Source organism: Aotus nancymaae, unplaced genomic scaffold (assembly GCF_030222135.1).
Source record: "Aotus nancymaae isolate 86718 unplaced genomic scaffold, 86718_ANA_hifiasm-v0.15.2.pri h1tg000032l_0, whole genome shotgun sequence".
In the NCBI taxonomy this organism is placed as follows: domain Eukaryota; kingdom Metazoa; phylum Chordata; class Mammalia; order Primates; family Aotidae; genus Aotus; species Aotus nancymaae.
This window is the reverse complement of record NW_026988445.1, coordinates 3,950,227-3,975,076: the sequence shown is the minus strand read 5'-3', so window position 1 is coordinate 3,975,076 and position 24,850 is coordinate 3,950,227. Positions and strand designations below refer to the sequence as shown.

General features: G+C 35.0%; 1 protein-coding gene across 3 annotated transcripts in view; it reads right to left on the bottom strand.

Annotated features, from left to right (window-relative positions):
* KCTD3 (potassium channel tetramerization domain containing 3) overlaps positions 1 to 24,850 on the bottom strand; it is a 56,386-nt gene that overhangs the window by 12,409 nt on the left and 19,127 nt on the right. For 2 of the 3 annotated variants that reach the window (XM_012459655.3, XM_012459657.2), the window contains 5 exons: positions 13,039 to 13,154; positions 6,911 to 6,998; positions 6,664 to 6,780; positions 4,580 to 4,750; positions 1,164 to 1,319 (listed from right to left, as the gene is read on the bottom strand). In XM_012459655.3, the coding sequence (XP_012315078.1) occupies positions 1,164 to 1,319; positions 4,580 to 4,750; positions 6,664 to 6,780; positions 6,911 to 6,998; positions 13,039 to 13,154 (648 nt within the window). The remainder of the gene's footprint in view (positions 1 to 1,163; positions 1,320 to 4,579; positions 4,751 to 6,663; positions 6,781 to 6,910; positions 6,999 to 13,038; positions 13,155 to 24,850) is intronic. The other variant, XM_012459656.2, reaches the window with a different exon arrangement.

The following is a 24,850-nucleotide window of genomic DNA, read 5'->3' as shown; positions in this document are numbered from 1 at the left end:
CTTGACATTTTCCAAACTTGCCAAGTTTCCTTGGCCTCTATCCTTTTAACTTGCTCTTTTCTCTGCCAGGAATGTTCCAACCCTAGAACATTCCACACCCAACAAACGTCTACCTATTCTTCATGTTTCAGTTCAAACATTAAACCTCTATAAAGTGTACTCTGTCTGAATGTCAGCTTCCATCAACGTTAAGTGGGGTATCTACCTCCTAAATTGTCCAGAAGATTAAACGAGAGCATATATCACAAGATCTAACATAGATCCTGGTACTATCTCCTGTGGGTGCTTTTTGATCTATTCCTTTAAGCAGAGTTGCAAAATACAATTGTTTTACTTTAATTGTAAGTTGATGTTCACTGCACTTTTTAAAATTTCTAGCATGTAGAACACAATATTCAATAAACATTTGTTAAATAAGTAACAATATAAACTTTCAGTTGCTATCATCATGCAGAGAACTAGGATTACATAACTGTTAAAACTGGTAACACTGTGCATTTCTCTTTTAATAAGTCTGTAGTAGAATTCTCTTAAGTAGCTTATAAGGAGAGTGAGATTCTTTCAAATGGGGCTGAGGGTGGAATGATCTCTATGAAGACTGTATATGTGTATGCACATGTGTGGATGTGTAAGTACCCATGTGCACATGTATGTATGGTGTATAGAGAGAAAATCTAAATTAACCTTATACACCTTTTGCTGAAATCAGAGAACATCAATGGAGACATGCTACATTGTTTCCTAATGATACTATGATGCCATCAAAATGACTTTCATTATATAGTAATAGACCTTTTCCTAGCTTCAAATTTTATTTTCAGTAGATTAATAAAAAAAATTCAAATGTCAAATGTACACAGCTATCACCGATTTAATAATAAATAAAAGTAGCTAACATGTGGAGATGACATTCTTTAAATGAGGAAACATTAATAAGAGGAAAAATTTGCTCTCATAACATTTTAATGAAAAATGCTGCCATAAAATAATTTCATGAATTCATAGAACTTAATCAGAAAAATACACCAAAATTCTGTTTAGAATTTGAAAATTAACATGAAAAATTTGTATTTAAAACTCATTTTTACAGTTTTATTAGTTGATATACTTCTTCTGAACAGCTAATATGGTATCTAAAAATGCCCTAAAATAATCTAACCCACCTATGTCATTTCCAGAGGAATAGCTACCATGACTTTCTGTCTCCTCCAGGGACAGTATCTTGAATGATGCTAAAGGAGTAGAACCTGGCTGAGTAGAGATCATTCCTCTGAATCGCGTTACTGTCCATGTCCGGACATGATTATTATCTGCACAGACTAGCAGAGAAAGAGAACAAAAGAATACAAAATTACTTTTAAAAACCCATTCTAACTTTTTTCTCTATGATCTACATTAAACAGATCAGAGTATAACCAGCAAATTACATATTTACCTTAAAATTATACTTAATTTGTGTCTACTTAGCAAAAGTGAGAAAATTGAGTATGTTTTACTTTGCTGCAAAATATAAGGTATATCAAGTAAATCTATAGATCTTCATAAAAATAGCTTGTAGGGTATAAATGCAGTAAAAGTTAAAAATAATGTGTAAGAAAAAAGATGCTGAATGCTATCCTGTTCTGTGGCTAAACTACATAGTAAACAGTTTCCTAGTTTATTTTTTCTAACTATATAAACTGTTTCTGTGTATATTACTTAATATTAGCCTATTGAAAAATTATTGGCACAAATAACAATTTTCAAACATCTTGAGCAATCAGCTATTTATTGTCCACTCATAGTTACATTAAGGAAAATTAAGATTCTATACTAAAGCTGAGCATGATTTTTATATAAAGAGAGTCTGCATTTAAAAAACATGCTCCAATTAGTTTTATTTTGTGAATAGAATATTAATTGGGCATATACTGAAATGTCTCCTAATCGATCTCTATTTTTTTTGTCTGAGTAGATACTCTATTTGAAAATATACACCACAAAATGTATAACTAATGCAAAAACTACTTTTTTGGCATGCCTTAATAAAAAATATCGTAATTTTGCCATTTATGATTTTAGAAAATTTGTTATTATCAGCAATGGGCTATGAAATCATCAGTAAATATTAGAAAAGTATCCAGTACTTCTTATACACACACATACATAATGTTTACTACTGGGTAAAATGTGTTACCTATCTTACAGAGTTACATATTTTAAACAAAACTTCGGAAAGAAATTTAATTTTGGCAAGTAACAGTAAGTAACATCTGTGCACTTTCTATTCTTATGTAACAAAATTCTCAATGATCAGACTGTCAGTTTTCAGGTGAAAAAGGGAGCATTTTGTTCTAGGCTATTTAATTAGTTTCATGGGAAATCATTTCCTGATTTCACTATTAAGCTTAATAGGATCCAGAAAAATAATTTAAATATTTTTAGTTGATTCAATTGGACAATTACATCAATTTTGCTAATGTTAGTCATTATCTAAAGTTTCTTTAAGGGATTAAGATGCACTATAGGGAAAACAATGTCATTACATCATTTGTAAATATCCACCAAAAACAATGTCATTACATATTTGTTAATATCCACCAGGTGGCAGAATAACATAACTGAGTATACATAAAATACTCCAGAATTTTTGTTAACAAGGATATTTCTCTTGACGAACTTATATAAGTTTCAAACCTACATGAAATATGTGATGTTAAAATATAAATTTTACAAAGTAGTTCCTTGGTATCACGTCCCACAATAACATTATAACCATAAAAATAGTAACAATTATTAGAGCGTCTCTATATATTAACATCTAAACATCACAATAACCCTGCAAACCAGCCTATTTTCTCAGATAATTGAGTTGCCTTATCTCCTAACATTTATTCAGCATCTCAGAACTATGCTAAGTGCTGAGAATAGAATAAAGTTTCTTCTACTGGAGAACTTTTCTAGAAGAGATGGGGATGATAAGCAAACAAATAATTAAGTGATAAATCTATGAAGAAAACAAAGCAAGGTACTGTTATCGGCCAAACCTATCCAACAATAACTTTCTAACAATAAAAAGTTATTGTTGAATAGAGGTTTGGCTAATTTAATTTAAAGCAGGCAGTCAAGGAGTCCACATTGAAAAGGGATTTGAAACGGCACCGGAATGACAATAATGTAGCCAAACAAGTATCTAGAGGCAAAACATTTCAAATAAAAAGAACGAATGTAAAAGTTCTAACGCATTTTTAAGAAATAGAAAAGCCAACAGGTTAGAGTGTTATCAGCAATAAGAAAAGTGACATGGGAGTTGGGAAGAGATTTTAAAGATAGATAGGTAGAATCTAGAACAAGAAAAGCCACATAGACCATGGCAGAAATTTAAATGTATTCTAAATACCATTAGAAGCCATCAGGAATCAGACTTGGTTTGCATTTCTAAACACTATTTCTGGCTGCTGTGTGGAACATGTACCATAAAGAGGGAAAAGTTGAGAAGTTACTACAGTAATCTAGGGGAGAAATTATGACAATGTGAAATACTAGACTGACAGCAATGAGAAGTGATTGGATTTGTGACGTAATATGGCAGCAAAGCCAATAGGACTTACTGGTATGAACTGTACTATCTGGTAGGTGAAAGAAAGGGGGAAATCAAAGGTGATTTCTAGATTTTCAACTTGAGTAGATAAGTAGATGGTGATAATGTATACTAAGATGGGTTCTGAGAGAGAAAGTTGGACAGGAACTGCTCTACAAAAGGAATTGATGTAAGACTCCTCTAGAAAGCAAGCTTTACTGAAACACCCAACTCACAAGTCAATTTTCATGAAGTCTTTGAGAAATCATCTTCCATACACAATGCATTTCTTCAACAGAATTTTACTTTGTAATCAGAAAGTACTATTCATTAAACTTGAAAATTAGCATTAAATTTTTTATGTATCCAATTACTATTTAAAGTTTTAAAAATTTTATGACCGTAAAGAACTACAAACCCACACAAAGGTTATTTTCTTCAAATAATCTCCATAATTCTAATTTTTATTATTTTTATGAGATGACAAAACAGCAAAATACGCATATAAATCTACAGCTTTAGCATTAAACCGTAAGAGAATCAACCCAATTTATATTGAAAGTAAAACCTGAAAAATTTAATAAAAATTCCTCTTAGCAGGGTCATTATAAATACTTTGCAATAACATATGCTAAGAGAACATAAAAAAAAATCACATCTCCTAAGTTTATGTATATTAAAACCAGGCAAAATCAAAGACATCTTTTTTCCCCCCTCTTTTTTGGTAGAGATGGGTTTCACCATGTTGCCCAGGATAGTCTTGAACTCCTGGGATAAACTAATCCACCTGCCTTGGCCTCCCAGAGTGCTAGGATTATAGGCGTGAGCCACCATGACTGGCTCAAAGACATCTTTAAAAGACTATCGTATATAATTTCTTCAGTTATTAAACTTTTCTAGTACTTCTTTTAGTATATTTTTCTCACATAAACACTGCATTTTCATTCTTTTAATTTGTAGGGGTACTGAAAGTAACACACAGGGCCAAGTTCTTTATCAGTACTAATGAAATCATTTTACCTGATACAAGATGCTTCTCTGATAGCATGATTTTTGTAACGGGACTTCGGTGAACTGTGAAAGTCTGAAAAAGCTGAGGACCTGACCCAACTGTCTCTGGGTGTTGTACAATCACTCGTACTGCTCCTGAGCTCGTACCATAGGCGATCTCAATCCAGTTACCACTGACACCTATATAAAGTCAAGAGTTGACAGGTGATATTATGGAATGATAATAAAAAAGCTGCCTTGCAAAGCTTTCCTATGATAAAATAGGCACAGCTGGATTCACTGTTTGTATCAGCCCAAAATCCAGCTCAGCAAAAAAATCTTAAGACTTCTCAGGCCATCTTAAAATCATTATTTCCTTGATAAATCTTTTCCTAACCTTCACTCCAAGACATAACTATTCACCTCCTGCCTTGCACTATATATTAGGTTCTATCACAGCAATCATAACACACTAATTCTGTACTTATTTCTATGCCTAGCTACTTCTACTCCTTATTGACAAAGACTGAATCATAATCATCTTTTTATCTGTCACCTTACAGAGTGCCTAAGACACAGTAGGTATTCAACATTAAGAATTCATAAATCTGCCATGCCAAGAACACTACTGAAACAAAATAGTATTCCAAAAGCAGTATTTCTTATTACGTCCAGCCTAGAATTATCTTCTATTCTACTTAAACTACAATACTAAATCATCCTCAAATAATCAAGGATTATATATACTATTTAAGTTTCAAAACACTGTGATAGGGAATAAACATACCCATTACCTTGCTTACATCATACTTACAATATGTTGCTTCTTCTAATTATCTAAGGTTCAGCTGTATCTTTTTTTTTTCTTTTTTTAAACAAGTGCCAAGACCCCACTGCAAATTTAGATAGGAAAAAATGCAGTGACCTATACTCTTAAAAAGCTTCACGGATAGAGAACCTCTTAGCTTTACTAGCTGTTCTAGTTTTACCGATTCATCTGAAAATACTTGAATCAAAAAAAAAGATCATGTCATGAAAAACACTTCCTATAACCTGAAAGATGACTCTGTTTTTCATGCCTTAAAATCCCCCTGCCACCAGAAAAGAAGTGCTTCGATTTGTAGAACTTTCCCAGTTTTATGCCTGCTTTTTAACTAGATTAAAAAAAAAAAAATCCACATCTTATTCTAGAGCAGGGTTTGGCAAACTTTCTGTAAAGGGCCAAGTAGTAAACATTTTAAAGTCTGCATGCCACACTGTCTCTGTCACAATCTCTCAATTCTGTCATTGTGGCACAAAAGCAGCTAAAGACAGCTGGTATCAAAAAGGGCCAGCTTGGCTAGAAATTCATGGTATACTGACCCTATTTCTAGAGCAATACAATTTAAGTCCTACTATGGTTTCAGTCAAATTCATAGGTATATTCTTGAATATTTCTTTCATACTAAAGATTATGGTTTCTTTTAATAATTTCAATAAAATGATAACTTGCATAAGTAGTACATCCAAACATGAGTATTACTGGATACATATTAATGTGTCTTAGAACTCCTTTCATTACAGATAAATTTTAAATTTCCCATTTGTGTTTATCTTTTACTCTAGAATACAAAAATTCTTACTACTTTACAGAACTAGTCTGTTAATTTTATTGCGATAGCCTCTAACATGCAGTGCAAGTTATAAAATGCCTTTTTTCTACAGCTTAAATTTTTAAATTCCCAAGAAAATAAGCTTAGTTTCCTGTAATAGTTTAAGAACTTTTTGTTTTTTGAAAAGCTCCTAATTTCAAAGTGAAAAAGTAGTTATTTTAATAGGAAGATAAATGTGCAGAATGTTTTTTGTAATTTCATCTAAATATAATAATAAGGTTCAACAAATGCAATTCGGTGGAAGAAAAGTTCCAATTTCCCACCTCAAATTATGTTTGTTTACTAGTCATGTTTGACTTCAATATAAAACTGAATATTAATTTTATACTTAGTAGAGATGAACTCCTTAGCACTGCAGTTCTCGAAAAGAAAAAAACCAGTTTAATTTGACCTAGTCACATAATAAACTAATGAATAAACACATAAAAAGTCAAGAATGTATCTAATTGTCCATGTACTAACTTGTTTTGGGTGTGAGGTAAACACTGAGAGCAGTAATAGCATCATTTGAAGGATCATGATATAGTTCAGTTACAAGAAGATCATTATCTTTCATTCGCAAGGGGAACTTCTGCATATCTAAAAAATAAAAATTTTAAATAGCATTAAAATAAATAGCATATCTATTTAAAATTGAAAGGTCATGTTTTCTTGTTCTCATTTAAAAAGTTATATTAAGCAGGAGCATTTTAAGTGACTGTACACTTACCTATGTAATATATTGATCCATTGTTACATCCCAGCAGAAGGAATGATCCAGCAGTGTCATAACTAGTTATAGGAACAACATCTTGAACCTGAGGTAGAGAGAGTATTATTAGATGTTAGAGAGTAATTATAATTTCTATTTTCTGGTCAATTTCCTCAAAACTTTGATTCTTCTGGTAAAGAGACAACCAACATCCAGTTTCAGTAGGGCTTAGGAAATAAACTTTCTTTAGGTACATACATGCACACAGACATACACAAACATGCTATATAAGAGGAGAACCATCAATATACTTCTTTCAAAATATTTTTCTAAAATTGTATTTCCCACAGCGGTACTTTCCTTTCTCAGTTTTGATGGGTTGTCTCCTCTTTTTTTTACATGTGATAACTAGATCTCAGCCCACTGGAACTGGAAGGCCAAGTGTGACCAGGTCCCTCTCTTTTCCCTTTCTTGTCCAAAGTCACACAGTAAGCAAGTGACAGAATTAGAACTAGTAAACAAAGGAACTGATTTCCAGAAAGTACTTGTTCCCTTGAAAATTTTTTATTATTTTGAAAAGGTGGTATTCTCTATTTTTTAGTCTACTTAATAAAAGTTTTTTGTTTTCTTCCTTCTTTGTGCTGAAAGAAACAGCAAAGGGCTTGAGTTTTACTGCAAAACAAAACAAAAAGCAAACAAACAAAAAACATAAAAAGTGTTTGCTAGAATTGTTGCAATACTATTTTAGTAGATGAATTCTACTATTCATCAAAATAAACTTTCCCTGTTTGTAGCCAGGCCAGAGATACCTGTTAAGCTTCATCATAGATGACATTTAAATGAGTTATTATTAGACACCAAGTTTTGCCTACAAGTCTAAAAGATTTCCAAAAATTTAAGTTAAAAATGTTAAGGGACTTTTACTTTTCATATTCTATATCTGGCTTTCATTTGAAAAGTTAAAATCTAAACATTATCTGCTTAACATTTAAGTACTTTTTATGTATTATATATTATCCAAGAGAACAAACACTGTACTAGAGATAAGGGAGGTGAGATATCTCTTAGCTCTCTAGGAGCTGGTAAACTTCTGAGAAAGAAAAATAACAGACAATTTTAGTGTGATAGGCACTAAAACAGACTACAATACAATCATAAAAGAGAGGAACAATTGCCATCTCAATGCTGGTGGGTGAAGAGCAAAGATCAAGGAAGGGTTCACAGAGGAAGTGAAGCTTGAACACCGAAGTCAGTTATGAGTTAGGTAGGGCAAGGGGAAAGGGAATATCTAAAGAGCAAGTAAAAAAGCATAGAATCTAGGTTCATTCAAATTAAAAAAAGAAATAACTAAAACTTGGAAATAATGATTCCTCTAAGCTCTTCCTGCATATAATCCTAATTTCTTTATGTACCCTCTCAATGTCATGCAGTTATGAGTTTCACTAGAAATATCTCAAAGAACTCAATTGTCATGCCCTATCCTGAGGTCAGGCTTCTAATTAAAGTCAAAGCCAAACATTTTATACCAGGTAAACACTGAGCACTCTTCAGTGATATGTGTAAAGATGTCTAAAGGATGGAGGGAAGACTGTTTTACACACACTAACCAATTTTCTCACCCGAGTTAGCTAAATCATTTTAGGTCTAGCACTAAAGAAAAGGGCTTCAATTCCTACCCTAGAATCTTGATGGCAGGAAGATGGGGACAGATAAGGCCATGAGATTCCTCTCCTTTTGGATACATTTTTTCAATGAAAGACCAGCAAGGCACATCAAAGACAAACATTTTTTACCATTTATTCTCTGGGAGGATTGAGTTCTAGGATTAAAGCCTTGCTACTTCTTTTTCTGTAACCCTTAATCATGATCTGCTTTTCTTTCCATGTCTACCCCTCAGAACAGGGAGAACAGAGAAAGCAGAGGATAAGCAGAATTAGAGATAAGAGAAAGCAGAGGATAAGAGTTAGAACTGCTGAGTTCTCTACTAGCACAAGCAAGGAAGCTGCTACTGTGTGGCCTCCTCTTTGTATCCTAACAACTTCGTGGCAAGAATCCAAGAAACCATACTGATTAGTATGTATGGTTCAGTCATGTGGTCACAAATATAAAATGGAAGTGGATTTTTCTCTTATAAGGTAGCGCACAGTGATTACCACTAATTTCTACATGTAAATTTAAATGTTTTCCAGTTTTAAAATACCAGTCTATCTTCCCAAATAATATAAGGCCCCTAGAATCTTTTAACTACCATCTCTATACCTATAAAATTATCATTATTTTTTTACAGTATGTTTTAAACTTCATCCAATACTTTTGAAATAATCACTTATCTAAATTTACCAATGTATTTACCAACATCGATCCTCATCATTGATGAATGCATTCTATTTCTTCCCCTTCAAATACTTCTCAAAAGGCATTTTTCTTTAGTAGTCCTTTCATTGAGGGTTGCTGAATGACAAATTCTCTCTGAAAAAACCCTTCTCATTCAGGTTTGAATGATAGTTTCGCTGTGTATAAAATCCTAGGTTGAAAGTTACTTTCTCTACCCTTTGGAGAATGCCATTGTCTTCTGGTGTCTACTACTGGTGACGAGGAATATGCTTAAAGTCTAATTACAGGCAAACTGTCACTATTCTGTGAATACTTTTTATCATAATTTATCTTTTATTATAGCACGATGCATTTAAACATTTAGACTGCCAAGACTTGGTACATTTCTTTAATTAATAAATTCATGTCCTTTTTCATTTCTCCAAAATGCAGTTATTATATTTTCCCAATATGGCCCCTCCTCTAGTCTCTTCCTATCTCAATACTTTCTCAGGTTTTTCTTCTTTTTCATATTTTCTATCTCATTCTCTTGATTCAACTGGAAATGATTTTCTCAGATGTGTCTGTCAATTCACTATTTTTCTTTGAGCTGTGCTTCTATAAATTTTTTAACAAGTTTTCAAAGACCTTTTAATTTTTAGTATCTTATTTCCCTCCATTTTCTCATTTTTCCTGTTCCTTCAATACAGCAGCTTTTTAATGGTTGCATTATTTCCTTGGGGATTGCAAATTTTTTAGGTTTGATGACTTTTCATCATTTGTTTCCATGTGAAGTTTGTAAGTTTTGGGAGGTTACTTTAGTAGAAATTACTTTTCCTACAGGACTCCTGTGTGCTCTGTCTTGTAAAAGCATTCTAACTGGTGTCATGTCTGTATCTAGAATGCAAATGGTCCTAGACCAGTTTCTCAAATTGGAGTTCCCATACAACAAAGGCATGTCTTTGTGCTTCAATTCACTCCTAATTTAAATATATTGGTTTCAATTTCTAATGTTTCCTCTTGCATCTCCATTTACCATTCTAAGACACCAAACACACATCAAACTTTCTTGTTCCAAGATTACTGGGCAAATTTCTCCCAGTCTTCTCAGAGATTGAGGCAGACCTTTGTAGGAGGCTCAATTTCCACTGTCCCATGAAATCATGCCTCCTGCTTTTGCTAAAATCCCAGATCCGAGAGCCTTTACTTTGATATGTGGTATGCAAGTGTGCATAAACAAACCAGTCAATTAACATAATTTAATACATAGTATAAACAATATATTGTTTCAATATTTGTATCTAATATTTCTATATGTAAATTTCTAAATCTTAAGAATCTCGTATTTCTTACTGTAAATTCTGTAAGTAAGCAAACAGACCATACTTAAGACAGCAGTCAAAACATAATACTGCAAAGTCAATCCTCTCTTGCCCCAACAAAATGTGGGCCCAGAATTCCAATGCCTGCCTTATTCCTATTCCTAATATGCAGGGGTAAACCTATCACACACACAAAAAAGTTTGCTTCCGACATCAGTGCTACAGGTACCTCATAACAGGAAAGAGAGAAGCTAAATCAAACAAAGTCTCCCAAATTCTTGTCCAGTCTAGCCCATCAGACCATGGAAATTCATTTTGATTCCCAGAACCAATATTTCCTCCCCAAACTCAGCCTTCACTGTGTACTTAGAGGCTAGGCTGTCACTCAGATGGTACTACGGCTGAAGATCTCTTTTCTCAGAATAAACACAGAGTTCTCTGATTCTTTAGGAAGTAAAGTACATAATGCTTTCTAGAGCTAACTTTCAAAGCTGTCTGTTTTGATATGAGAATGAAACATGTATAATCAGGGTTTCCAATATAAATCTAAATTTAAAGTATCAACTTGGGAAACAGTGCCTAAAAATTGCTATTAGGCTATGTAAAAACCTAGGCTACCTTTTTGACAATACCAATTAATTCCTTATTAATCTTCTTTTGTAACATAATTTTGTGTGTGTGGGCGAGGAGTGGAATTAAACAAAAACATAAAACAAGAAACTGAAACATTTCTTTAAATTTTTTTTTAACTTTTATCTTACCCAAATCAGATTCAATGCTTTTACATTTTCATTAATTTTTTTTGAAACTGTCCTGATTTTGCAAAAACTTTTATGATTACACAAAAATCTACACACAATCTGTTTAGTGGTTCATCTGACTCAAATACTTAAAATCAACCTTGATTATGTCACTAAAGAACTACATGGGTTCCCAGGTCTACCGCAAATGTATGATTTATAATCTCTGTAGCACTTGATAATATACTTCACTGTCTTTCTCTTTACTTCTTCCTTACCCTTCTGTCACAGAAAAAGAAATGTCTCTACTCCCTGTTGGGCCAACCTTTCTAGCTGTGTTCTAGATTCCATACACTCCAGATCTTTATGGGACCGGAAATAATCTTCACTCTTTCAATATTCAGGTACTTCTGATAACTCTCCTCTCTAGCTACAAGCATGCTCAAACCTGTCCTATCCTAGAGGAAAAATGAAACACAACTATCTTTTTTTTCAAACCAGCCTTGATCTTTAAGCTATCACTTTGATTCTCTGCTTTCCTTCACCACCAAACTTCTTAAAAGGTATTTGAATTTGCTGTCTCTTTTCTCTAATCTTTTACTTCCTTATTTCCTGCAATCTAGCTTTCTTCCACCAACACCTAACTGATATATATTTGCAAATAATATCTATTGCCAAAACTAATGTCATTTCTTAATCATATCATGTGTCCCTTTGGTTCTTGGTTGTCTATCCTGTCCCCTTAAATGCTAATGTTCCCCCAGAGTTCTAATTTTGACTTTTCTTTCTTTCTACATACCCACTCAATGGAAAATCTTATCAATTTTTTTTATCACATAAGTATTATAGATTCCAAATATTTATTTCTCACCCTTTCTTCTTTCCTAAATTCCAAAGGAGTACTTCCAACTATATACTTAACATCTACACTTGAATACCCACAGGAATCTCAAAGTAAACATATTAATCAATCTATTCATTCTTCACCCTACCAGCGTATCTGCTTCTCTTCCTATGTCTCCTATCAATTCAAAATACTACTAGTTACTGGATTGTCAAACTAGAGACCCAAAATTAGAAATGTATTTCTCTTTCTTTCATTTCTCATATCAATCAGATAGCAGACCTGTCATTTTAGGAAGGTCTGTCAAACATTTTTCAAACGCACTCATACCACTTCTACCACTACTGTCATTAGTCGAAGGGCTCTGCTTCTTGATTGCTGGATTGCTCTGGTAGATTCCCTCCTGACCTCCATCCACCTTTCATTTTAGCTACCACAGTTATCTTTCTAAAACATGGATCTGAATATATCACTCCCTGCTTAAAGTCCTTAATTTTTCCTCTTTCCTTCAGAATCAGGTATTAACCTTTTTAAAGTCTTATCTTCTTCTTATTCCTCTCAAGTACTTGAGAATATTTAGCGTGCTATCTTCTCTGAACAGATTATGGACTTTCACACAGATCTGTGCTCCTATTCAGGAAATAAAGTTTGCCTGGGCTACCATGCCCAAGGCATAGAACTTCAAATATTTAAAATAAATGAAGAAATGCCAAACCACAGTTTAAAAAACTCACTTATTTTCCAAAGTAGCTTAAACTCTTGAAAATATACTCAAATATGTATCTAGCAAAAAAATTTACTACATTTATTCAATATTCTGTATAATCAAAAACAGAAACAACATGAATTCTACAAGAAAAAAGCATATAATCAGCGTACGTTTCAGAAATATTTTCACTTCTGTAGTATGCTTTAGTTAAAACTAACCTGCCAGTGCTGAGTGACAGCATTCCATACTCCCACTTTCCCTGTATGACTCGTGGCCACCAACTGGTTACCAATAAAGAAGAGAGCATCTACAGGAACACCCAGGCTGAACACTCCTTAAATGACAATAAAAAAATAAAAAGGTTACTCAGTCACCATTTTTAGACTTAATCAAAACCTGGATTAAAAACATCTTAAAGGTGACTAATTTAAACCTATTTTCATTACTACAAGCTATGTGCTAGACATGTTGGGGACCAGAAATAAGACACTCACAAGCTCTTAAGCAGCTTACAGAACTACTAAATCAAGAAAGAGTCTGTCCAAGCCATCTCATACTGCTGTAACACCTTACTCTGAAGCTGTGGTTCCTAATCTCAGTTGATCATCAAAATAACCTGATAGATAGATTTAAAATAAACAAAACAGAACTCCATGCCAGACTCACTAAATCAGAAAATCCACTGCATTTTTACAAAATCTATAGACAAGTTAGATGTAACTTGCTCATGGACCTGGTATTTAGGAACTGTGTGTTAGTGATCTGAACACACAGACTTGACCCTCAACTATCCAGAATGTGTTTAAATTCAGGAAATAAGCGAAAACGAGGAAAAAAAGCAGCAAGAAGTCACATGGTACTAAAAACAAACATTCGGGCCTTTTACTCAGAGCTTATTTTAAAACCCCATGTTTCCCAGCACTGCAATCTCAATTTAATTAATTCAAAAGACACTACATTTGGCTTTAGGATTCAGAAATATGAGAAGACAAGATGTTACTAAGAACTTACACTTTAGTAGAAAAAAGCTGCAACCAATTATAATTCAATACAATAATAGAAGGATGCACAGGGTATAATAGTATCTATAGGGTAAAAGGGGTATGTAAGGGGGTTTGAAAATATATCGAGTTTTTTTTTTTTTTTTTGAGACGGAGTCTCACACTGTTGCCCAGGCTATAGTCCAGTGATGTGATCTCAGCTCACGGCAATCTCCGCCTCCTGGGTTCAAGCAATTCTCCTGCCTCAGCCTCCCGATTAGCTGGGACTACAGGTGTACGTCACCACACCCAGATAATTTTTTTGCACTTTTAGTAGAGACAGGATTTCACCACGTTGGCCAGGATGGTCTCGATCTCCTGACCTCATGATCCGCCTGCCTCGGCCTCCCAAAGTGCTGGGATTACAGGTGTGAGCCACTGCGACCAGCCACTGCTCCCAGTGAGTTGGAGTTTTTAAAGTTAATAGGAGTCCAGGCCAGGCGTGGTGGCTCACGCCTGTAATCCCAGCACTTTGGGAGGCCGAGGCGGGCCTGGCCAACATGGTGAAACCCCGTCTCTGCTAAAAATACAAAAATTAGCTGGACATGGTGGCGCATGCCTGTAGTCCCAGCTACTCAGGAGGCTGAGGCAAGAGAATCACTTGAACCCAGGAGGTGGAGGTTGCAGTGAGCCGAGATCGCACCACTAAATTCCAACCCAGAGACAGAGCGAGACTCCGTCTCAAAAAAAAAGAAAAGTTAATAGGATTCCATCAAATTGGGAAACTGAGTATAGGCAAGCTCAGGGAATCTGAGCAAACAGAAGAGTAAGTGTAGGTGAGAGAGGCTGTAAGGAGCACGTGTCACACATCAATAGCAAAAGACCCAAAAATGCCTAAGCAGAGAATTCCAGGTTCACCTTGGTATGGCATGCATAGTCTTACACACTTGTCTCTCTTTACCAGGGTACTGCACTAGGAGAACCTGGGTTGGAATCCTGGCTCTGAGAGTACCTTTGTTTGCCCTTTTTTTGGTTCTTATCTCAACTACAAAATAGGATCTAAGCTAAATGTTTCAATGATCACTTGAGCTTAAAAATGTTATAATCGGCCGGGCACGATGGCTTACATCTGTAATCCTATCACTGTGGAAGGCCAAGGCAGAACAGGTCAAGAGTTTAAGACCAGCCTGGCCAACATAGTGAAACCTCATCTCTACTAAAAATACAAAAATTAGCTGGGTATGGTGGCACACACCTGTAATCCCAGCTACTGGGGAAGGAAAATTGCTTGAACCCAGGAGGCAGAGGTTGCAGTGAGCCAAGACCATGCCAGTGCACTCCAGCCTGGGTGACAGAGTAAGACTCTGTCTAAAAAAAAAAAGAAAAAAGTTACAATCCAATTCTGGCACTTACATAGCATTATCTTAATTATTTAAAAAAACACTTTATGGGAAATATATTTTTATCTGATAATGCTGGGAAATAAGTCTCACCTACAAAATATTGTTTTCTCTAGATGTCTGGCTGCTTCAAGTATCAGTTTATTTATTTTTAAAAAGTACCTGTGCCAATACAAACAACTTCGTTAGCATTTATAGCTAAGAAAAAAAAAAATGCATGAAATGCTGAAGAACTCATGGGAAAAACAAACCAATTAAATGCAATTATAACATGCTTTAAAAACATAAGCCAGAAAGATTACTGATTTCTTTTGAATCTTACACTGATACTAGGTATTCTCTTTTTGTTCAGAACTGTACTATATACAAAACCAGTAACAAACAACACCTTGAAAACTTTTAATCAGTCTTGTGAAAGCAAGGCATCTAGCAAGAAGAAAGATATGAGACAAAAAGAAACCAAAACAAAAAACCTGCTAAGTATTGCTAGAAATATCTTCTACATAAACATTTTAATTATATGTATAAAATCCACTTTATACAAACATGCATATGAAACACATTATCTCAGCCTAAAAATCTAGAACAAAATAAAGTACAACATGCAAACATACAAAAAGCTAAGTCCTTTGCCCAGAACTGGTTAAGAAATAAACCTGCCACTTCAAAGCATAAAGTCACCATTTCACATTGTATATAATTTTAGCAATTCTATATAATAGTACTTTAATGATAACAAACAATATGAACATTTTTTTTAGAACATGTGAAGTCAACTATATTCAGTATAGCTATGTGAAAGGCAGAAATGAAAACAGAAAAACCAACTAACATTGATTACTCCAGAGGATGAGGTTCTAGGAAATCAAGAAAGACATGCTGAATGGTCTCAGGAAATTTAAAGTGTCACTCCTGCTTAGACTCAACAATCCTGAGCACCAGCAACAGGGAAGACAACAGTATAAGTAATAACCAGTTCCTGTCTTACGGGGTCCTCTCGGTAAAATATTGCTTATAGCAGCAACCCAGTAACTCTGTCTTACCTAAGTCATAATGAACAGAGTTCAGCCTCTGGGAGGGCTCTGTTATGGATATACCAGCCCTAACAATTTTCTTTGGATAGTGTTGTCATGTTCTGAAGAACGTTTGTTAGCAAGAAATGGTTTCTTTTACAGGGCGTGAACAAATTACTACTGTGGCAGCTCATAACACAGCTACCTATCACATTAGCCTTTGAAAACCAAGCAAGTAATAAAATTCCCTTCACTTATTGGTATGTTACAAATAGCTACCTGAAAAAAGAAAAAGAAATCACAATTGATTTACTTTCTGTTTAATGTCTTATAATTTCAAAATTTTTTATGTTAAAACTTTTTTCCTAAAGTTGTTAGGGAGGACTTAAGCTGTCAAACCATGCTAGAATAAATGGCATCAGATTATTCTCTACTTTAAAAAAGCAATAACAAAAAAAAACTGGACAAAATACATGGGGTAACTGTTTTTAGGTATTGGACAACAGGCAGCAGAGGACCTGAGAGATGGAAACACACTGACAACCTCTACGTTCCCCCTGCCTAAGAGTACTTTTTAATCACAGCATAAAAAGGTAAAATCCAAGTGACAGGGTTTGGCTCTGTGCCTCACCCAAATCTTATCTTGTAGTTCCCATAATCAACAGGTGTTGTGAGAGGAACCCGGTGGGAGATGACTGAATCATGGGGGCCGGTCTTTCCTGTACCATTCTTGGGATAGTGAATGGGTCTCACGAAAGCTGATGGTTTTAAAAACAGGAGTTTCTCTGCACAAGCTATCTCTGCCTGATGCCATCCATGTAACATGTGACTTGCTCCTCCTTGCCTTCTGCCATGATTGTGAGGCCTCCCAGCCATGTGGAAATATAAGTCCAATTAAACCTTTTACTTTTGTAAATTTCCCAGTCTTGGTTATGTCTTTATCAGTAGTGTGAAAATGGACTAATACACCAAGTAAAGAGAGATGATTTCCCAGAACTGAGGAGGCAAAGAACTTGAGGGTAGAATTTGTAGGTACAGTACAAAAAGGAAGTGAACTGTGCCAGAGTAGGGAAGGGGGAGCATAAAAGTTGGACAAGCGTTTCCCTAAGACCTTGGCTAAGGCCAAACTGCACCTGGGCAGGGAAAGAATCTCCAAGAAAAGAAAGGCTGCTGGCTGGGCCCAGTGGCTCATGACTGTAATCCTAGCACTTTGGGAGCCCAAGGCAGGCGGATCATGAGGTCAATAGATCAAAACCATCCTGGTCAACATGGTGAGCCCCATCTCTACTAAAAATACAGAAAAGAGCTAGGCATGGTAGTATATGCCTGTAGTCCCAGCTACTTGGGAGGCTGAGGCAGGAGAACTGCTTGAATCTGGGAGGCGGAGGTTGCAGTGAGCTGAGATCCCGCCACTGCACTCCAGCCTGGTGAAAAAGCGAGACTCCTTCCGGAGAGAAGGAGGGAGAGGAGCGAAAGGGAGGGGAGGGGGAGCGGAGGGAAGGGAAGGGTGAAAGAAAGGAAAGAAAAAAGAAAGAAAGAGAAAAGAAAAGAAAAAGAAAAAAAGGAAAAGAAAAGAAGAAAGAGAGAGAGAGAAAGGAGGGAGGGAGGGAGGGCAGGCAGGCAGGCAGCCTTAGGACTAAGAGGTAACTGTAGATATCAGAGGTCATACGTGGGTAGATGGAGTAGTTCCAGCTCAATAAAAGTAGAGAGTCCTTGCTGAGCCCCTCAGGTATTCAGTTAAATAAGATTCCAGAAAAGCAACATCTTAAAAATAAGGCCGGGCGTGGTGGCTCACGCCTATAATCCCAGCACTTTGGGAGGCCGAGGCAGGTGGATCACGAGGTCAAGAGATCGAGACCATACTGGTCAACATGGTGAAACCCCGTCTCTACTAAAAATACAAAAAATTAGCTGGGCATGGTGGCACGTGCCTGTAATCCCAGCTACTCAGGAGGCTGAGGCAGGAGAATTGCCTGAACTCAGGAGGCAGAGGTTGCGGTGAGCCGAGATCGTGCCATTGCACTCCAGCCTGGGTAACAAGAGCGAAACTCCGCTTCAAAAAAAAAAAAAAAAAAAAAAAAGGACCACACCCTTGAAAAGGAGCCATGCTCTAAAATTAAAAACAAAGCCAGAAGAGTTCTACCTACCCCTAACAAAGCACTGAAACAAGCCTAACAGGATTAAGATCCTTCAGTAACTTAAGTGCCTGCCAGAACAAAGCTCACAACTTTTGAAGGAAGGCAACATAATTCATAACCCTACAAAATGTATCATTCACATGTACAACACATAATCAAAACTCTCTAGACATGTGAAACAGGAAAATATGACCCAAAATAAAAACATGATAAGCATATTTATATTAGCAGATAAAAACTTTAACAAATTAAATAGCTATTATACATAAATGCTAAAAAGTGAATATAATGAACAAAGACAAGAAATCTGAGCAGAAGAAACAAACTAGAAAATGGAATCAAAAGGTAATGCTAGAGCTAAAAAGTCCAACATTTCAAACGAAAATTCACTAGATAGACTTAACTGTAGATTGAATAGTACAGAAGTATAAAAGACATTAAATGTAGATCAATAAAAGATACCTAAACTGAAGAATGGAGAAAAAAACTGAAATAAAAAATCAGGGCTCCCACAACCCCAGGTTAATATAAACTGATCTAGCAAGCTCAAAAGGAGGAAGAGGGAAGGAGCAAGGGAAAGATGGAGAAAAGTTGAAGGGAGACAAGTACAGGCCTCCCTCAACCGTGTCAACCAAAAATGTTCTCTAGACATTTCCAAATATCCCCTGGTGGATAAGATTTCCTTGGTTGTGAAATACAAATCTGGAATATATAAAAAATATTTACAAATAAGTAACAGGATGACAACCTCATGAAAAAGGGTGCAAATGATTTACAGAGAATTCTCAAAAGAAAATATACAAACAGCCATTAAGTACAGGAAAAGATGTTCAATCTTATTAATCATCAGAAAAATGCAATTAAAGCACAATTAAAATCACTGAACCATTAAAATTCACAATAATGGCCCAAATTAAAAAGACTGACAATATGAAGTGTTCATAAGGATGTGGAGCAGCTGGAACTCTCGTACACTGCAAGTAAAAATGTAAAAAGGTACAACTGCTTTGGAAAACAGTTTGGCAATTTTTCATAACCTTAAACATATACTTTTCATATGACTAAGAAATTCCACTCCTATGTATTTACCTTAAGAAAGCAAATGTCCATAGAAAGACTTCTGATTGAATGTTAACTGCAGCTTTATTCATAGTATCTCCAAATTGGAAATAAGCCAAATGTCCATCAAAAGGTGAATGAATACAAATTCTGTCATATTATTTCAATGGAATACTACTCAGCAATTAAAAGGAATAGACAACTGATACATGCAACGATGTGGATGATTTCAAAAGTATTATGTTTAATAAAAAGCCAAGCACAAAATATATACTATATAATTCTACTCATGAAATTCTAGATAAAGGAAATCTAATCTATGGTGACAAAAAAACCTAAACTGCATAAACAATGCAGTTTATGTTGAACATTTTCCTTCTGGGAATCTGAAATCTTGGTAAATACTAGGCAGAGGATACCAACATGACTAGCCTCCGGTAATGATATGGAAAACCAAGTTTCTAATAAGTTTCCCTGACAGACATTTCACAGGTATTGTCACAATTTGTTGCTCTAGGAATTAAGTACATCCTGTGATACACTACTAGAAGAGAATCCTAGAAGCTTGCTCCTGGTTCCTTTAGACTTTGACCCATATGTCTTTTGTTGTTGCTGATTCTACTTTGTATGTTTTCACTGTAATAAATCATAGCTCTCTCATAAATCATAGCTCTATACGCTGAGTCATACGAGTCCTCCTAGCAAATCCAGGAGTGGTCTTGGGGACTCTTAACACAGATATAAAATTCTGGAATTCAGGTAAGGGGTCCAGATTAGATATATAAACATCCAAGTCATAAGCATATAGAAAGCATTCACAAAGGCTTTAGAGTATTTAAGATCACAAACAGAATAAATACAGAAGATGGAGTCCAAGGACTGGGCCCTGAGGTACTCCAATATTGCGCAGTCAGGCAAATAAAAAAGAACTATCAAAAGGAACTAAGAAGAAACAGAGAACTAGGATGGAAATCAGTACAACAGGGTGTCCTGGAAGCCAAAAGAAGGAAGTCTTCAAAGGGAAAGGACTAATTAAACAATATAAAATATATCAGATGACAGCAGTAGTAAGAAAAAGAGTAGGATTTGATTACGGGATTTAGCAGAATAGAGATCATGGGTAACATGATCAATAGTTTTATGGAGTGGTTGAGGGCAAAAGCACAATTAGACTTCCCAGCCTTTAGAACTGTGAGAAATAGATTTATAGAATAGATCTATAAGCCACAAAGACATGTTTTTGTTACAGCAGCCCAAATGGATTAAGGTGCTCTAGCTTTAAGAGAAGAAAAAATAAAAAATAAAAAAAGGAGGAAATTTTTTAAAAGAGAACATAGGGTAGTCTTTGTTGTTGCTTTTCAGGCTGAATTACTGCATGAATGTATGCTGATAAAAATGACGTTACAGAGTGGGAAATTTTTACTGATTCAGGAAAGAGGGGGAACTGCAATGTACTTGAGGAATGAGAGGAAATGGCATCTAGCATACAACTGGAGAAATGACCTTAGATAAGAGCAAAGAAAATTTAATCACAGTAACAAAAGAAACAATAGAGAATATCAGAACTGATACACATAGATGGGCACATGTTATGATAAAAACTTAAGGAAAATTTCTCCTGGTTTTCTCTATTTTCTCAATAAGAATAAGAGAGGTGGTGTAAGTTTAGGAAGAAAGAAAAAAGCATGAAATATCATCCAGGAAAGGAACAGAGAGAAACAAAAAAGATTATATAGCAGGATTGCTGAGTAGCTTTAAAGGCCCACTTAAGAACAGAGATCAGGAACTGAGGCTGAGCACTCGTGTGTGTGTGTGCATGTGCATGCCCATTTCTTTTTCCCAGCCATACTCAGCCATAGAGATGGAAAGATGTATGTAGCCAACTTGGAGTTTTTCCAAGTTAGGCAAAGAAAGAGACACAAGAAACTTGAGGCTCTTTGCTAGAGTGATTATAAGGACAGACTCCATGTCTGACAAAAAGTGGAAGTGACAAATGAAGAGAACCCAGTGGAGTTGAAGAATTCACTCAGGGAACTAGAGCTAATAACTTCAAAGGAATGAAAGATAGTAACCCAGAGGGCAGCTGAAGACTATGTCAAGTGTAAGTCTAGATGGCATGAGATCCAAAACCAGAAGGGAGATAAGGGAAGTTGGGAAAGAAGGAAAGGACAATGGTCCAGAACAGTGGTTTTCAAAGTGTGGTCTGGTAACACACGGTTACCTGAGACCTTTACCAGAAGTCTGAGAGGAAAAGACTATTTTTATGGTAATATGAAAAACATATTTGCCTTTTTGCCTTTTAAAAATTCTTATTCTCTAAGAGTACACAGAAGAGTTTTCCAAAGGTTACATGACATGTGGTGAGGTCACCATTAAGACAGCTAATGGAATGTGCATATATATTTTTATTTTTTCTATAATTATCTATGGTGGTATGTTTAGAGTATAACTAAACTTCCCAAGATCAGCATAGTTTGTTCTAAATACTTCTAGTGTGCTCTTACTAGCTATCTTCAGTTTCTATCTGCCATATAACTCTCTGCAACCTCATTATTGTCCAATAAATTATTTTGAAATCCAAGTGTTCTGTGCACCTACAAAGAAGTGCAAGAAATAAGTAAATACGGCTGTGTTGTTCTGCAATATTAGTATTAAAAATGTTTTGAAAGTTTTCTAAATTTTTGTATTTTACCAAAAACTATTAAAAATTTTTTGTCCTACAATTTAAAAAAATATATTCTTATACTTAGTGATGGATCACGGGCTTTAAAAAGGAAAAGTAGAACATACGCCTGTTCAATCCATAGGTGTACACCTAAGTCTAAAGATACTGAAAAAGAAAAATATGACAAATCAGAATTCTTTAACTCATAAAAGGAAAGACTCAAAAAATTGGGCAAAATTGTAAATAAAAATTTTTGAATAACAAAAACTATCTTTCCCTCAACTTTACAGATCTTAATGACTTAACCTTATTGTGCTTTATGTAGCAAAACATTTTTGAATAGTATCATATCAGTTGTAGGTTCACTGAGACTGAATACTCAAAGTTTAAAGAAAAAGAAATTGGCCAGGCACAGTGGCTCTTGCCTGTAATCCCAGCACTTTGTAAAGCCAGGGTAGGAGGATCACTTAAGCTTAGGAATTTGAGACCTGGGCAACATAGTGAGACCCCATCTCTACAATGATTAAAAAATAATAGCCAGGCAATGTGGTGTGTACCTGTAGTTCTAGCTACCCAGGAGGCTGAGGTGGGAGGATTGCTTGAGTGCTTGAGCCTAGGAGACTGAGGCTGCAGTGAGCTAGGATCAGATCACTGCACTCCAGCCTGTGTGACAGAGCAAGACCCTGTCTCAGAAGAAAAAAAAAAAAAGAAAGAAAAGAAAAAGAAATTAAGAATTTTAAATAAGGATGTAAAAAACTCTTTAAATCCAGAAATTGTTTGGTATAGACTTTCATACTAGAAATGAAAAAATTAATGAAGGCTTGCAAAGGTAAGTTATGACATCACAGTGACTAGAGAAGTACACCCAATTGCTGAGAGACTAATAAAACCTTAAAGAGATAATAATGCTGAATGCCTGCTAGATGAAAAGTCCATGAAAAAATAACATGGTAACTTTTCAACAACGCAGTAACTCTTCAAACTAAATATGTGGCAGAGAGTCAATCTCTTGTCTGTAGAATTGTATTTTTGTCTTGCAAACAGATGAATATATAGATGTGGCTGGATCTGGTATTTTACTTGTATCCATCTGGTATTAGCTCCAAGTGATCGTTAAAAATCCTTTATGTGAATGCACAGCTACAAATACAGGAAGCGCTAAAATATTCAAAGTGTTGAAAACTTTTATTAATTTCATGACTTATTCTAGAACATCTGTGTTGACATTTACACCGATGATGCAAAGCAATGTTTGGTAAAAACAGCAGATACCTTACTTAGCACAAACCAGGACAATGGTACTAAATTGTACTAGTGACCATTACATTCTTCTCTGCCACAGACTTTGAAGAATATAAAAGGCCAAATCAAAGATTTGAAGATTAAAGATGTAGCCTTTTATGTTCTCAAGTCCGTGGCAGAGAAGAATGTAATGGTCACTAGTAACTGAAGAACGTCCTTGATAAAGCAGTAAAAATTTGTATTGACTAAAACTTAATTTCAACTATGTATCTTAATATTCTATATGACTAAGTGCTATGGCTATGTCAAGGAAAAGCACCTTCACATTTGTTGGAGCAAAGAGCCACATGAGCTGCTCTGTTCATTAAATACCCATTTTAATTTGAGATGATGACTAACTATGGTTATTCAGAGTTGGGTGTCTCTTAGAACTAGCCTCAAAAAATAAACGAAGTGAGCTTGTTATTTCAAGGAAAACAACTGATGTTATTTGCTGCCATTGATAAAAATTCAATGTTTCAAGTGAAATTCTGCAGTTTAGAAATCTTTTATATGCCACAGTGAGTGTGACAACTCCCTAACATGTGGTCAGTGAGGATACTAATGAACGTAATTTTTTTTTCATATTACACAATGAAAGGTATCAACATTTGGAAGATCTACATAACTCAGTAAACCAACAATTTCCAAATCTCCAACACACTATAAAAGCATGTATGGATAAAAGATCCACTCAAAGTATAAAATAGTCTGATGAATTTTAATTGAACAGAATATGAAAAGTTCACTGAAATGATTTTAGAGTTTTGATAAAGAATCAAAGAAGACTATGCACAATTTTCTGAAGACTAAAAAAAGTTTTTTTGACTTACATATCTGTGTAAAATCAAGTTCTCTTCATATACTTCATGCAAGACAACATATCACAGCAGATTGAACACAGAAATAGATTTCAGAATTCAAAAAGACATTAAAGAGATTTATGCAACTGTAAACCAATGCCATTCCTCTCACACATTTTTGGAAAATGTTGTTATTTCTCATTAAAAATGTTACTTATGTTATCATGCAATGATTGTAGCTACATTAAATTAACATTTATAAAAAGTTCTACTTTAACATATTTTTGGAAAATGTGGTTACTTCTCATTAAAAATGTTACCTACGTTATCCTGCAATGATTATAGCTATATTAAATTAACATTTATAAAAAGTTATATTTTAATTTCTAATATGGTAAATACTGACAGAAAATAACATATACAAGGTCTCTTTCAGGTCCTGAAAAACTTTTTAAGAGGATTAAGGGGTTCTGAAACCAAAAAGTTTGGGAATGTCTGGTCTAGAAGCAACAATGAGGAGCAAGAAAGTAACTTCCCCACATTCAAGTTCAGTGGTTTGAGTGGGGTGGAGAGAAAACAGTCACCACTAAGTGGCATTCAGGAAAAGCAACATTCTCAAAGAGCAGCCAGGTTTCAATTAGAGTAAAGTGGTGAAAAGATGCTCCCTGGCTCTTTTCTAAAACATAATTTT